This window comes from Phascolarctos cinereus, unplaced genomic scaffold, assembly GCF_003287225.1.
Source record: "Phascolarctos cinereus isolate Bilbo 61053 unplaced genomic scaffold, phaCin_HiC Scaffold_5;HRSCAF=322, whole genome shotgun sequence".
Lineage (NCBI taxonomy): Eukaryota > Metazoa > Chordata > Mammalia > Diprotodontia > Phascolarctidae > Phascolarctos > Phascolarctos cinereus.
The window spans coordinates 31704406-31720567 of record NW_027555958.1 but is presented as its reverse complement, the minus strand read 5'-3'; the positions used below and the strand labels follow the sequence as shown (position 1 = coordinate 31720567).

General features: G+C 50.1%; 2 protein-coding genes across 3 annotated transcripts; one reads left to right on the top strand and one right to left on the bottom strand.

Moving 5' to 3' along the window:
* Positions 1-5782: 5782 nt before the first annotated feature.
* Positions 5783-9511, bottom strand: LOC110222102 (diazepam-binding inhibitor-like 5). Of its 2 annotated transcripts, none has more exons than XM_078154772.1 (2): positions 9448-9511; positions 5783-6239 (listed from the first exon to the last, which is right to left on the bottom strand). In XM_078154772.1, exon 2 carries the CDS (start codon positions 6155-6157, stop codon positions 5843-5845), a length of 315 nt encoding a protein of 104 aa, XP_078010898.1. In that variant the 5' UTR covers positions 6158-6239; positions 9448-9511; the 3' UTR covers positions 5783-5842. The 2 variants fall into 2 exon arrangements, with proteins under 2 accessions (XP_078010898.1, XP_020862607.1); XM_021006948.2 differs by having other exon boundaries at positions 5783-6209; positions 9448-9507.
* A 6-nt stretch (positions 9512-9517) lies between these two features.
* Positions 9518-15718, top strand: GEMIN4 (gem nuclear organelle associated protein 4). Its single transcript, XM_021006942.2, is given in 3 exon segments — positions 9518-9876; positions 12350-14250; positions 14252-15718. Coding segments are annotated over 3 exon segments (3183 nt in total). The 5' UTR covers positions 9518-9866; the 3' UTR covers positions 15524-15718.
* Positions 15719-16162: the final 444 nt, after the last annotated feature.

The following is a 16162-nucleotide window of genomic DNA, read 5'->3' as shown; positions in this document are numbered from 1 at the left end:
GTCAGTACTTGACAGATGGAAAAGCCAAGGAGCTGATCAGTTCTTCCACTCATTGGTCACAGGGTGATTTTATTATTTGATGTATAATATGGGCCTGTCTCCTAGTCGTACAAGAATGGGTATAAAGATAACATTTCGAAGATAAACATCCATATCTGTTGACTTGGGAGAATGTTCTGTATTCAGAGTTAGATGAGATGTTTAAAGGGGCAGCTAGGCAGCACAGTGGCTAGAACACCAGCCCTGGAGTCAGGAGAACATGAGTTCAAATCCGGCCTCAGACACATGATACTTACTAGCTGTGTGACCCTGGGTAAGTCACTTAACCCCAATTGCCTCACCAAAAAAAAAAAAAAAGCCTAGATGAGATGTTTAAGAGGGATTATAGCTAGCCCTTTCAGCTCCCTCTGCTCTGCTCTGCCCTGCCTGCTCATCTCTGGAAATGAGAGTCAGACTTCATTGGCTCCTTTATGGGTTCCAGTACTTGCAGCTCTCTTCACTCTCTACCACTGAACCCAATTTGGGTCGGTCAGTGATGTTAGGAGACGGGGAAGCAAGCATGCCCACGACTCAATAAACAGGCCAGTACACAAATTTCCAAACAGAAGAGATAATTCTGTGTTCTGAGGAATCAGATTTTGAGAGGTAGAAAGGACCTCCATGGCCACCTAATTCAACCCATTCTCCAAAGGAATCTGAGCTTCAACATGACCTACATATGGCTGTCTAGCCTCTGCCCAAAGACATCCAGCAAGGGAGGAAACTGGGAAGGCGGGCTGTCCCAGCTCATCAGAGGGACCAACGGCCAACGCTTGGTGATGGAGCCTCAGATCCAAGGGCGGGATTACCAGCATGGGAACCGAACTAATGATTTCATTGGCCACGGCATTCCCCAAGTGAGGAGGCCCCCGGGCCAGGTCTTCATCATCTCTGCAGCTGCCTGAAGAGCAAGCTCACTCCTAAGAGCAGAACCAGGCCAAAATGTAATTGAGAAATATTTAACAACATCTGTTGTATTAATTTGTTGTTTTTCTAAGTCAACGTGTGGCCAGTAGGGATCTGTTTCTGAGTTTGACACCATTAGCTTAGAGCACTGAGAGCTTAAGAGACCGGTGGAGCAATGGTTAGAGCACCAGGCCTGGAGTTGGGAAGGTCTGAATTCAAATCCAGCTTCGGGCACTTGTCAAGCTGTGTGACCCTGGGCAAGTCACTGGACCTCTGCCTCAGTTTCCTCAACTATAAAATGGAGATAATAGCCCCTACTTTCCAAGAAGAATGAAGATTAAAGGAGATGTTTTTGGTGCCTGGGACATAGTGGGCATGTAATCAATACTTGTTCCTTTACCCAGGGGTACACAGCTGATAGGCTTGAAGTTGTTATGGTTCTGAGAGTCCAACTTCCCATGGTGCCACACAACTTCTGAGTCATAAGATGAAATCAAAGCTATTCCCTGCTGACTTTATTCCAAGGACCAAAAAGGAACAATCTTTCATATAGACTATATTTGGTAGTATACCACATTCTGTTTTAAATATTTCTAGCTAGTTTAAATTTTCAAAACCACATTTCTTTGACTTGGCTCTCCCTCACACTAATATAAAGTCCATGAGTCATATTGATGCTAAATTTTTTTTTCCACTTAATAGTTTTTTTTTCCAATTACACATTAAGATAGTTTTCAACATCCACTTTTGTAAGATTTTGAGTTCTAAATTTCCACCCCACCAAGACAGCAAGTAATTTGGTATAGGTTATATGATATTTATATATATGTATATATATATATATATTTTATATATTATATATATATATATATACAATCATATTAAACATTTCCACATTAGTTGTGAAAGATGAATCAGAACAAAAGGGAAAAACCATGAGAAAGAAAGAACAAAGAATAGTATGCTTGTATCTGCATTCAGACTCCATAGTTCTTTGGATGTGGATAGCATTTTCCATCATGAATCTTTTGAAATTGTCTTAGACCATGATGCATTGCTGAGAAGAGCTAAGTTTATCAAAATTGGTCATTGCTCAATGTTGCTGTTACGGTGTACAACGTTCTCCTGGTTCTGCTCACTTCACTCAGCATCAGTCCATACAAGTCTTTCCAGGTTTTTCTGGTCTGCCTGCTCATCATTTTTTATAGCACAATAGTATTCCATTACATTCATATACCACAACTTGTTCAGCCATTCCCCAAGTGATAGGCATCCCCTCAATTTCCAATTCTTTGCCACCACAGAAAGAACTATTATAAATATTTTTGTACATGTGGGTCCTTTTCCCATTTTTGTGATCTCTTTGGCATACAGACCTAGCAGTGGGATTGCTGGGTCAAAGGGTATGCACATTTTTGTAGCCCTTTGGGCATAGTTCTAAAATACTCTCCAGAATGTTTGGATCAGTTCACAATTCCACATTAGTGTTCCAATTTTCCCACATCTTCTCCAACATTTATCATTTTCCTGTTCTGTCGTATTAGCCAATCTGATATGTAGGAGGTGGTACCTCAGTTGTTTTAATTTGCATTTCTCTAATCAGTACTTATTTAAAGCATGTTTTCATATGACTTATAGATAGCTTTGATTTCTTCATCTGAAAACTGCCTGTTTATATCCTTTCACCATTTATCAATTGGAGATGCTAAATTCAGTGACCGATCTACATACTGAGTGTGGAATTAGGAACAGTTGTTTACCCCTTCTAGCCCTACAAACATAGGTAGTGGGTACACTGGGTAAAATCAAACTCCTCTTCAGTCGCCATGGGCCCTGTGAAGACAAGGAGCACTTCTCTATGGGGGATTTGGGTGTTAAATAGCTACTCTTTGTTGCAAAAGGGCCCCAAACTGGGGCCCACCCAGGCCTGCTTTAAAATGGGGAGGCAGAGGAACACCCTGACCCTTCTAAGCATTATGGTGTCCGTAGGTCACAGTCCAGTCCATCTTTGGCCCTTAGCCATAGTGGCTGTCAGGATCATATGACCAGAGGGGAGGCTTCCCTCCCTCAAAGGTAGGAATCTCGCTTTTCAGGTCACATTCAGTGACAGAGATCCCAGCATTTAAAGCTACAAGACTTCTATGTTTCTAATCTCTACCTAGAAAGAGACAGACCAGCACTAAGTCATTTCTGTTTCCATGGCTGTAGAAAGCACAAGGGGTCCTCCCTGTTTTGCAGGTCCATGGGCAGTAGGGCCCACTTGCTCCTCAAAGGGGAGGGACCTGTATAGCCGCCTGATCAGCAAAGTTCTTAAAGTCTCCAGTGGGCCTGACTTTGGATTCTTTGTCTGCCGTAAGGGAAAGGAGGGTTAATAAGGCTGGTCACTTTTGTGGGCATCCTTCTGTGATCACACACTCACTGTGGCAACAGTAGCCAGTTTGGGAAAATGCTGCAGTGGGGAACCCTAGGTTTCGACAAGTCTGTTTCTCTGTAAATGTTTTTATGAGGCTTTATATCCATCCCTTGTCCTAGCTGGCCCCTAGAAGGGTGCATGCGTGTATGGAGCTTTATCACTAATTGAAGAATTGGTGGGATTCCAGCTTGTGCTGGAAGGGATGATTTTGTCTTGGGACGAACCCCACACGTGAACAAAGCAAAATCAAAAGTGAATTTAACAAAATTATTTGAGAAGACACTCCCAACTCACCCCACTTTATGGAGGTGGGAAGTCTGTAGGTGCTGCACATGGCACTTCAGACATTTTCAATGCATCTATCCGTTGTGCTGATTTTTTTTCTCTTTAAAAAAATGCTATGTTTACCTAGCAAAAATGAGTATGATCTTTCAGGGCAGGAGATGGATATTCAATGAAATAGGGGACTTACAAACCCTTCCTCATAAAAAGACCAGAGCTCAACAGAAAATTTGATCTTCAAATACAAGACTCATGAGAGACATAAAAAGGTAAATGGGACAGAAAGAAACAACATGTTATTAATAAGGGCAAATGTTTACATCCCTACAAGGGAAGATGACACTTGTAATCCTTGAGAACTGTATTGTTATTCCAACATGTTAAAGGGGTGGGTGTAAGTTGACTTGGATGTAATGATAAAAAAAAAAATCCAACCAAGTGGGTTAAATGGATCCAAGTAAGTGGATTAATCTGATCTAAGAAAATGTACTGAGAGAAAAGGAAAGTAGGAGGCAGACAAGGGTAAATTACATTACAGGAAAAGGCACAAAAACCTATTACAACAGAGGGAAGGAAGGTAGATGAGCATTGTTTGAACCTTATTCTCATCAGATTTGGCTCAAGAAGGGAATAACATAACCAGTTAGGTACTAATATTGATAGACTTAACCCTTCTCAGCAGTATCAAGGATCTAAGACATCTCCAAAGACCTCATGATAGAAAATGCTATCCACATTCAAAGAAAGAACTATGGAGTTTCAATGCAGATCGAAGCATACTATGTGATATTGTTTTTTCTCCCGTTGTGTTTTGTTTCCTCTTTCTGCTGGTTCCTCCTATTGGTTCTAATTCTTACTTACAACATCACTAATGTGAAAATATGTTTAATAGGAATGTATATGTATAACCCATATCAGATTGCATGCCATTTTGAGGAGAGAGGGGAAGAAAAAATTTAAAACTCAAAAGCTTATGGAAGTGATTGTTGATAAATCAAAATAAATTAATTTTTAAAAAATATTATGTTATATGGGATGCCTCTCTGGGAGGGAAGGGGGAAGGATACTGGGGATAACTATGATGATGTAAGAAATAGACATGAATAAAAACTTAGCTTTAAAAAAAGGAAATGGATGCATGCAAGTTACAAAAAGACCCAGAAGCACCCAAGCCTTTTAAGGGGTACATAGCAGGACTGGGAAGCCCTCGATGTGGGGTTGAGGCCTGTGGGGGCCAAGGTTTTGGAATGACGCTTTTTTTTCTCTGGTGATCTTGAAGATCTCACGTCAGTATCACTAAAAACTAGAGCGTCATCTCCTTCTACAACTCCAGCATTGGGCTGGGTTGAATGCCTGCCACCGACAGCCAAGTTCTCCTGACCAGGTGCTAGGCTGCTGATTTGGTTAGGACCTAGAATGGCATGGCAACTAGGTGGGCACAGTAAATAGAGCACCGAGCCTGGACACTAGCTAGATGACCTTGGGCAAGTCACTTTACCCTGTTTGCCTCAGTTTCCTCATTTATAAAGTGAGTTGGAGAAGGAAATGGCAAACCACTCCAGGATCTTTGCCAAGAAAACCCAAATAGGGTCACGAAGAGTACGAAGCAACTGACCAAGAAGATAACGTAGAAGAAAAATGTTCCCATCTTCCAAGACGAGACTCTTTCCCCCCACCCAAGTTTACTGCTAGGTCTGGGTCTGGGTTCTAGTGGGAGCCTTCATAATGATTTTGCATGTATACGGCAGCAGTTCTTCCCCCCCAACAGCTATTATTTCCCCCGCTAAAATCCTTTGGCACAGGCAAAATACTTATTACAAAAAGGGCCAACTTGCTGAGGGCATGCACCAGTAGTAGTCACGGGCAGAACTGGAGTGAGACCAAGGGCCAGAAGTCTGCCCACCAAAATTCCCCATTATATAGTTTCCCCATAATATGAAAAGGGGCTCCCCAGAGCTGCACCAAGCCCCATGAACCACCATGGCAGAGGGAAGTTGGCTCCAGACCAAACCTGGGCCCAGAGCTTAATTTCTCAAGGCTCTGGGCCCCAGGGTACCAGCTCTTCTCAGAACCCTTACAGGCCCCAGTGGATCTGTATTTGCTCCTCCCCCACCCCATCACACTATTAATCCATGCTGAGAAGGCCTTTTGAAGCGATTTATTAGTTAGTTCCTAACTAGGTTCCTATGGTCTCAAAGGAATTCAGTCCTCCTCCTCTGTATCTTCAGTTCTAAGCTGTTGCTTTCCCCCCTCTGGGCAAGGAGGTCTGTTCTTCAGCTCTTCCACTTTGGACACATAGATCTTCATGGCATCCAGCTTGGACATCCCTTTGCGGCAATTCCAAGCTCCCCACTTGGCTTTGGCTTTGAAGTCGGTGATCTCTGGGCAGGGGATGTTGATGTCCCCAGCGGTGGCCTGCTTGTAGTAGCTGTACACCACCAGCTTCTCCTCGTCACTCAAGTGGCCTATCAGCTGCTTGGCTTCTGCACATGCCAGCTCAAACTCTATCTGGGCCATCAGTTGCCACTGGTCATACAGGTGAAGAACCCTCTTTCTTTACTTGTTAGCTCTAGGGGAGGGGAAACTTGGTCTTCAGGAGCTAGAAGGGGAGAGATTTCAAGAGAACCGCGACTCAAGGGCCACGTGGGGCTGAAGGGGGCCTGTATGGTATGGGGTGTGAGGCAGTCCACTCATTCTGCCAAGACTAGAGAGTCTGAAGAAGGTCAGCTGGGAGGGGCAGTGGGTTCTATGGGGAACCTGGGGTTAGGGGGGTGGAAATCAGAGGTGCCTGTGGGGAGGATGGTCTGTATTGGGTTTGGTCCAAGAAAGTTCTTGGCCTGCAAAGGGCCCTTTGTGACCCCCAAGAAGGATGAGTCCCTACAGGACATGTGGGATGTCTGTGTGGTTGGGGGGCACCACTTGGCACTGGGGGGGGCACACGTTAACAGTGTTTTAGGGGAAATGCTTAGTGTATGTTGCGGGGTTGTTAGTATGTACAGAAGCTCAGTATGGGGAGGTGAGCTTCTTGGTGTGAGGTCTGGAGGGAGGTTCAGGGAGCCAGTGGATGGATGAGTGGGCATTTAATGTGAAGAAAAAGTTCAGCATTTGGAAAGAGTGTTTATACTGAGTGGAGAAACTGTATGTGTGAAGGGCTGGGGTTGTAGAGGGTGCAGTAAATGCAGGCTTGGGGGCAGGATGATGATTTTTGGTTATCCTCTGATTTCCTTTTCTCATGCCATTTCCAAGGCTAGAATGGCTCCATTTCACCCCTTCTTTATTATCGAGGTTCTTGTGATGCAGTGGATAGCGTACAGGGGGCAGACGGGAAGACCTAAGTTCAAATGCAGCCTCAGAACATTTACTAGTTGTGTGACCTTGGGAAAGTCACATAACCTCTGTCTGCCCGCCTTTGCTTCCTCAGCCATAAAATGAGGATTCCGATAGCCCCCCCCTACACCTCCCAGGCTTGTCATAAAGGCTCACAAGAGATGATATTGTAAAGTGCTTCATACATGCGCCTGGCACATAATTATCATCAGTTTATTAGTATTTATGGGAGGCCCAGTGAGGAAGCACCCTCTACAAGTCTGTGCCTTTCTGCAAGCTTAGTTTTAGAGAGACTTGCCTGGGGCTGCTCAGCGGGCTTGGGTTCAAGGAGCCAGGCTCACCCAGCCAGGATGAAGCCGAGGGAACTGAGCTCAAGTCAGGTTTTCCTGGCTCCTCTCTAACCACTCTCCTGGTCCACCTCTCCCTAAGTTCATGTGTCATTTCTTCCAGGAAGCCTTCCTTCATCTTACTCCCCAAGCAATCAATTTTTTATCTAATGTTTTCTGCATATTGTAGTTATATGCAAATATTAGTATACTGCCCTGCTATTATTACTGAGGCTTTCAAGCTTGTCCCTCAGATCTATCACAACACTCTACACAGTGGCCCTCAATCAATGTGATAGAATTCATCTGAAGAGACGAAAAGTGAAGACACTCCCTGTGTGTGTCAGTTAGGCCTGGGAAACCACCACCACAGAGTGCAGTTTGTGTGAGGGGAGTAACCAAGGTAAAGGGGAATATCAATGCCCTCTCAGACTCAGTTTCCTCATCTGTAAAATCAGGATCATAATAATCACTTGGACTACTTTAATCTACAGAACTTTTCCCTCTGCACAAATAAAGCATTTTGTGCACCTTTAAAAGCACCATAAAGTGAACATTTGGTGCTTTCTGTGTGCAGAGGGCACCAGACACCAGGCACCAGAGAAAAGAACAAAAATGACCTAAGACAATCTAACCTCAGAGATTTGGTTTAGAAGGGGGAAAAACGGGTGGTGCTGGGAGCTGAGGGCCTCGAACGCCCGGCAGTGGAACCTGGGCTCCATGTGACAGGCCTAAGGAGCTCAACATGACCAGATTCATTAGGAAGGCTGAGGCCATCATGGCTGAGGCAGGAAGGGCGGTGGAATTAGAAGTGGGAAGACCCCTCAGGAGAGGGCTGCCATATCTAGATAATCCTGCTGAAGCCACACACGTATTCGGGATTTGAGGAGTGACAGCTGTACTGGTCTTTACACAGGAACACCCCAAATCCACTTGACTTACAAGAATGGTGGTATCCCAAAGAGAATTGGGATAGGAGTATGGCAACAGGGAAAGGGAAAGGGAAAGGCGGAGGCAAAGATAACGCCAAAGTTACCAACCATGGCAAAAGAGCTCAGCTTAAGGGAGCCGCAGAGAGGAAGAGGAAGAGGAAGTCCAGAGGGGAAAAGAAAACCAAGCTTAGGTTTGAACAAATGAGTTTGAGGTGCTTGTGGGACACTGAAGTGATGTCCTGGAAGGGTCTATGGGGACGTGCTGTATGTACATGTCGGGGGGGGGGTCTGTCTACGTGTCAATGAGGAGACTCTATATGTATCTACAGGAGAGGCTGTCTGGGGGGCACTCTTTGCATGTGTCTATGGAAGGGGAGTCTATGGGGGAGACACTTCTTTGTATGTCTATGGAAGGGGTGTCTAGAGGGGCACTCTGTATGTGTCTATGTGGGAAGGGTGTCTGGGGGGCACTCTGTATGTGTCTATGTGGGAAGGGGTGTCTAGAGGGGCACTCTGTATGTGTCTATGTGGGAAGGGTGTCTGGGGGGCACTCTGTATGTGTCTATGTGGGAAGGGTGTCTGGGGGGCACTCTGTATGTGTCTATGTGGGAAGGGTGTCTGGGGGGCACTCTGTATGTGTCTATGTGGGAAGGGGTGTCTAGAGGGGCACTCTGTATGTGTCTATGTGGGAAGGGTGTCTGGGGGCACTCTGTATGTGTCGATGTGGGAAGGGTGTCTGGGGGGCACTCTGTATGTGTCTATGTGGGAAGGGTGTCTGGGGGCACTCTGTATGTGTCTATGTGGGAAGGGTGTCTGGGGGCCCTCTGTATGTGTCTATGTGGGAAGGGTGTCTGGGGGGCACTCTGTATGTGTCTATGTGGGAAGGGGTGTCTAGAGGGGCACTCTGTATGTGTCTATGTGGGAAGGGTGTCTGGGGGGCACTCTGTATGTGTCTATGTGGGAAGGGGTGTCTAGAGGGGCACTCTGTATGTGTCTATGTGGGAAGGGTGTCTGGGGGCACTCTGTATGTGTCTATGTGGGAAGGGTGTCTGGGGGGCACTGTATGTCTATGTGGGAAGGGTGTCTGGGGGGCACTCTGTATGTGTCTACTGGGGAGACACCACTCTCTTCGCAGTGTCTCTGGACCGAGGTCAGCCCCGGGTCAGGGTCAGGGCGGGTGAGCCCAAGCGCAAGCAGGAGCCGCCCGTTAGCCACTACTTGCCCGAAGACTCCTCGGTTGATGGTCCGGTCCGGTAGGGGGAGCTGTCGGGGCGGGGAGGGGAGGGACGGGGAGGGGAGAGGGAGAGGAAGGGGGACGGAAGCCCCTCTAGGCCGAAGTGGGTCTCGTTGGTCGAATCAGGCGCGGGTTGCCGACCAGGAGGGAAAGGGGAGGAGGGCTGGAAGAGTGGACGCGGGCGCAGCCGAGGAGGCCAGAGGCGGAGCGGGGACTGCGGGCCGGGCGGCCGCGCGTCGGGCTTCGCCGCGCAGCCCTTTGTGCGCTGGCGCCCGCGCCACAATCATCGGGAGCGGGCCTCACGGGCGCGGCGCGAGCCCGCGAGGGAGGCGGGGAGCGGACAGCCCCGCAGGGCAGCGCTGCCGCCGGGAACCGGAGCCGCCGCAGCCGCCGCCATCGCCATCGCCATGGACCTAGGTGAGCGAGCCGGGTCTGGCCGGGCTTGGGGGGCGGGGGGGAAAACCACGCTGGGCGCCTGCGCGGCCGCGCGCGCACCCCTCCCCCGCCTCGCTGGGCGCGGGCACGGCCGAGCATGCGTGCTGAGCCCTTGGCGCTCCCGCCTCACCCCCCCCCCAGCCGTGAATCCGGCAGTGTAGAGGGGGAGCCGGCGGGAGCCTTGCGCCGGGAGGCGGGCTGGGAGGAGGCCAGGGCAGAAGGGGCCTGCGGGGAGAGGATGGGGGCCCTCACCGAGGAGCAGACCGAGGCCCCAAGGAGGAAGGGACCCCACCACGTGCTGGGCTCCTGGCGCGGGTGCCTGAGGCAGGGACGGGTCTCGGGCCGGAATCGCGCCCCTCCCCCCTCGTAACAGACGAGAAAACCCACCCCAACCCCGAAAGGAAACACGCAGGGGCGACACGGAGATCCCCGGCCTCCCGGAGGTGGAGGGGACCGCACCAAAGAGGCAGAAAGAGGGGAGCCCTCAGGTTCACTGAGGGAGGGCAAGATCCCAACTCACCCAGACCCCTGGCAAAGGAGTGGCCCACGAGGGGCCCTTGCCGCTTCCCTGTGCGACCCCTCCCACGAAGCCCCCTCCCCTCGGCCTGGCCACCATCCCCTCTTGGGGCCCCCAGAGCCCTTTCCGGCGCTTGCACGCAGCCCCTCGTGTTACCCCAGGGTGCTTTGGGCCTCGCTTCACTTGGGGGGCCCCGGCGAGCACGGGAACCTCCCCCCCCCCGAAGGCCTCCGCCTCCCATTGAGAAAGTGAGACCCAGGGAGTCCCCGAGGCCGCTCTGTGCCCGGGGGCGGGTTGGGGTGGGGGCGGCTCCGGCCCTTCCTAATGAGCCCCGTGATGGGGGGAAGACCACGAGCCTCCGAATCCGTGGGGCTAGGAGGAAGTGGGGACGGAAAGGGTGCTCTCCTCCACCCGGAAGTCTGAGTTCAGGGAGAGGTCAGGGCTGGAGACAGATTGGAAATTGTTCAGGTCAGGGTGATAGTTGAAACTATAAAGGGTGAGTTCTCTGTAGGAAGGCAGAGGAGAGCAGTGAAGAGTGAACTTTGCAGAACACCTACAAGGGGGTGGGAGAAGGTAGAAGAGAAGGCAGAGAGAGAGGAGTGAGACTCATCAGAATAGTGGGAGGGCATAGCATCATGGAAGGCAAAGGAAGTAGGGAGGTCGGCGTGCTGCAGAGAAATCCACCCAAGGAAATGAAGGACACACACTGGCAGGCACAGTGTAGTGGAGGGGCCCTGGGCTCCAGTCCTGGGGCTACCACTTAGTAGTTGTATGACCTCGGGTGAGTCACCCTTCTGGGCTTCAATTCCATAAAATAAGAGGGTCAGACAGGATGGCCCCTGAGGTCCTTTCCAGTTTTGACTGTGACCCTCAGATGGGTTGATTTGGAGGCCAGGTCCATTTTCAGTAGAAAAATAAAGACAGAAGGGAATTTGAAAAGCCTAGGAAGGGAAGTGGGGTGCTAGAATTCCACGAAGTCCTGGTCCAGCAGGCCACATCCAGGTCAGGTTTGGCCTTGAAGGTGAGGAGAAACCCCAGCACCCTCTTGTGTGACCAATCAGTCAATAACGAGCTATTTAAAAGTGCCTACTATGTGCTAGGCTCTCTGCTAGGCACAGTGAATGAAACAATCCCTGCTTCAGTTCTAATGGGAAGTACTCCAATGCCATAGATGAGTGTATGCAAAATAAATACAAATAAGATATAGGAGGGTCCTCACCATGGAGAAGGCAGTGCTAGAGCTGGTCTTGAAGGAGGTGAGGGGGCCACACCAAAGAGGCAGAGACAGGAGAGCCCTCAGGTTCACTGAGGGAGGGCAAGATCCCAACTCAGCCACCTCTCTGCTGGTGGTGTGTCTCAAAGAAACCATCTTCAGGAAGCTTTCCCCTTATCCCAGAAATAACCCGCACAAGAGAAGTTTTGGCATCCACATGTAATTTCACGAAGGTTCTGGAGAAAGGAGTCTCCTCCATCTTCTGTCTGTGAAGAAGAGGCATTATACTGTTCTACAGGAACAGCTTCAGGCATGTTCTTGGTTTCATACTGATGCCTCAGCTCTACTAGGGTGTCCTGGACAGGCCTGGAGTTAGCTTGCTTTCCTTGATAGAAGAGAGATTCTGGAGGGTTGAGTGGTTCCTTGAAATCCATGAACCTCTCTGAAACCTTGTTAGGGATATATAAGAAAGCACAAATAAATGGTGGCTCCAGCTGGCCCAGGTAGCCATGTTTCTATAATGTTTCCAGGTGGCAGTGGGGCAAAGCCACCTGAAGTCAGCAGGAGGTGCCAATTCAGTGCATGCAAGAATGCTCCTTGGCATGTGAAGCCTATTTTAGATGGCCATTTCCTTAAGAAGAAAGGGTGTGTTTCCAGGAAACCTTTTTGTTTATTGTCCTGAAAGATTTGTCTCTGCTCATCCTGTATGTTTTCCTTTCACACAGGACCCTTGAATATCTGTGAAGAAACAACCATTCTTCATGGGGGATTCCTGCTGGCCGAGCAGCTGTTCAGCCCAAAGGCTCTGGCAGAACTCAAGAAGTCTGACTGGGAGCAAGTTGGACAGCCCATCATTGAAGCCTTGCGAGAGATCTCCTCTGCAATTGCCCAGTCCCACCCCCAGGCCTGGACCAAGAAAGCTTTGATCATCATCTGGGCCAAGGTCCTCCAGCCCTGCCCTGTCACACCTTCAGACACAGATGCTCGGTGGCAAGAAGACATCTTCTTCTCAGTGGGGAACATGATCCCCACCATCAACCACACCATCCTTTTTGAGTTGCTCAAGTCCCTCGAGGCATCAGGGCTGTTCATCCAGCTTTTGATGGCCCTGCCTTCCAACATCTGCCGCTCAGAACTGGAACGTTTTGTGGAGCATGTGGCCAGCGACACATCCTTAGAAGACGTGACCTTCTTTTTGGATGTCTGGTGGGAAATGATGAAGCACAAAGTGGACCCAGAGGACCCCTTGCTCACCCAGTTTCGGACAATGGCACACAAGTACCTATCGTCTTCAGATGAATTCTCCCATCCACCAAAGAGATTCAAGGCCGACCCAGATGCCTGCCCGATCATGTCTTTGTTGGAGGTCCTGCTGGATGGCCTCAAGCAGATCCAGAACAACATCACGGCCCCCAGCCTGAAGTGCTGTGCCGTGGCTAACCTGGCCGACATGCTCACCGTCTTTGCATTGGTGGAGGAAGACCCTCAAGAGCTGTCGATCACCGTGTACTTGGACAAGCTCGCAACGCTCATCTCCCTGTGGAATTCTGACACCCAGAACCCTTACCACCAGCAGGGCCTGGCAGAGAAGGTGAAGGAGGCCGAGCGGGACGTGAGCCTGACCTCACTGGCCAAGCTGCCCAATGAGACGCTCTTCGTCGGCTTTGGGTACCTGCACAGCCTGCTGCAGCAGTGGGGGGAGGAGCTGCAGGCCATGCTCAACAGCAGCGAGAGGCTGAGTTATGGGAGCTATCGCCTGTGTGACAGCCTGACCTCCTTCAACCAGAACCTGGAGGGCTACCGGGACACCAGGGATCTCTCAAAGGAGGAGGGCCAGATGGTCTCGGAGCTGGCCGAGTGCGTTAAGAACTTCCTGAGGAAGACCAACCCAACTCTGAAGGGCAGGAGCTCAGAGGACATCACTGCCTCGATCGCCATGGCCATCATTGGGCAGAAGATGGACCGGCACATGGAGATGTGCTACATCTTTGCGTCTGAGAAGAAGTGGGCTTTCTCAGCCGAGTGGCTGGACTGCCTCGGAAGTAACAAAGCCCTTTTCCGGGAGCCAGGCTTAGTAATGAAGCTGCTGGAAACAGTCACGGCAGTCAACACGTCAGGCCGAGAGGTCCCCCAGGCGCAGGCAGAAGAAGTCACTGACTTGATTCTGGACTGTTACTCCGAGCTCTCTCTGCTGGACAAAAACAAAGTGCTGTCGGGCATCTTGAGCTCCTGGGGGGGAAAGGGCCTCTCGGAGAAGCTGGTCACTTACATGGAGGGTTTCCCGGAGGACCTGAACATGGCATTCAACCAGATCACCCAGAGTGCCTCCGAGCAAGGCCTTGCCAAAGCCATTGCGTCTGTGGCCAGGCTGATGGTGCTGCACCCAGAGGCCACGGTGAAGAAGATGTGCAGCCTCGCCATGGTCAATCTTGGGGCTCCCAGGTTCCTGGCACAGATCCTGAGTGCCTTCCCTGCCCTCAGGTTCACTGAGGGAGAGCAGGACCTAAACTCAACCACCTCTCTGCTGGTGGCATGTCTCAAAGAAACCATCTGGGGGAAGCTTTCATCAGCCAACGAGGAGAAGCAGTTTTTGGAGTTTCTTAGCTACCTAATGGATCCCCCACAGCAAGAGACCAGCACTATCCCCCTTGACCCCTCTTCTGGCGCCTGAGGAGGTAATTAAAGTGTTTGTCCTACCTTACTTGACACTGCATGTGGAAGAGGTGGACCTTTGTCTCAAGATCTTCGTTCAGGCTCTAGAAGCAAAGCCACACTCTGATGGCTCCTCGCTCCTTTCCTGTTCCCCATTTCCCCTCCTCTTCACTCTGTGCCAGCTGCTAGACAGCTACACCAAGTATTGGCAGCACCCCAAGGCCAAGCGGCACCTCTCACTGGACTCTAAAGATTTGGTGATTGGCATCCTCGAGCAGCTCTGTGAGGCAATGCTGCCCAAGGAGGACAACCCCAGTCCAGAGAACTGGACCAAGTCCTTGTCCTGGCTGCACCGGAAGACAGAGCAGCTTGACTGGACCGTGGGCCTGCGGCTTCGGACTGTCTTTAAGGGTCATTTTAAGTGTGAAGTGCCAGCCACACTCTTTGAGATCTGCAAGCTTTCTGAGGACGACTGGACCTCACAGAATCACCCGGCCTATGGGCCTGGCACGGGCCTTCTGGCCTGGATGGAGTGCTGCTGTATCTCTGTTGACACTTGTGAGCACATGCTCTCCCTCCTAGCTGTGGACACGGGCAACCCCGAGGAGGTCAGCTTCTTCAGCAAGGGCTTCCTCGTGGCCTTGGTGCAAGTCTTACCTTGGTGCAGCCCCAGTGAGTGGAAATGCCTGCACCAGCTGACCAGGCGTCTTTTGCAAAAACAACTGTTGCACGTCCCGTACAGTCTCGAGTATGTTCAGTTTGTTCCACTGCTCAACCTGAAACCCTTTGCCCAAGAGCTGCAGCTCTCTGTGCTCTTCTTGAGAGGTTTCCAGTTCCTTTGCAGCCCCAGCTGTTCCAACTGGCTTCCTGCCGAAGGCTGGAGCCATGTGGTCAAGCTCATTTGCAGCAGCCTGACCGATCTGCTTGACTCCATCAAGGTCCAGTCCCTGTGCCCGTGGGCTCAAGGACAGGAGAAAGACTTGACACAAGAAACCTTGTTTGTTTACACTCAGCTCTTCTGTCACATCCTCCACATCATGGCCATGCTTCCTGAGGAGGTCTGTGAGCCCCTCTATGTTCTAGCCCTGGAGATCCTCTCTTACTATGAAGTCCTCAGCAAAAGTGACACATCTACAAATGCCCTGCTCCGGAAGGCAAATGAGCAGCACTTCCTCAAATCCGTCGCCGAGAACGTTGGCCCGAGGGAACAACGGAAAACTTTACTACAGAAGATCAACAGCTTTTGATGACCCACACCAGGAAGTATTGGTCTTCCCTGGAAGCGAGGCAGACTCGGAGCTAGACGGGATGCAAAAACTTCCTTTCACAATCCTAGGAAATAGGAGAGGCAAGAGACACCAAGGGTGCAGTATATAAAGAAGAAGAAGATACTTTCTTGGGCATTTGTAATAGTGATAATAAAATTTACCTTTTCTTTTGAACCTTTCCCATCCTTTTATAATTGGTCCCAAAGCACCACTGCTAGGCTCCAACACCCTCTGAAATCCTCCTCATTGGACTTGTTGCAGCCTCAAGTCATACTGGAGAGGATCTTCTTTGTCCATGACCAGACCTCTTGAACCATTGCCCAACAAGTGGGCGGATGGATTGGTCCACAGGTTACGAGGGAGGGAGGGATGGAAAAAGGTGTTTGGAATGTAACATGAGTGCTGATAGCAGGTGCTGGACAGATGGCATCAAGAGGAGGAGGCTCTTATTGTATGGGGCAGCAGCAATAAAAGTCAGTTCTTATCAGGCCTGTTCTTTGGAAATCCAGAGTTTGGCTGTCATTGTGCCTGGAGCTTGATGGCCGATTTCCTCACTGAGATCAGACTGAAGGGAAATGGGACAGCTGGGACCCTCCCCCCCAGTGCCCACCAAGACCA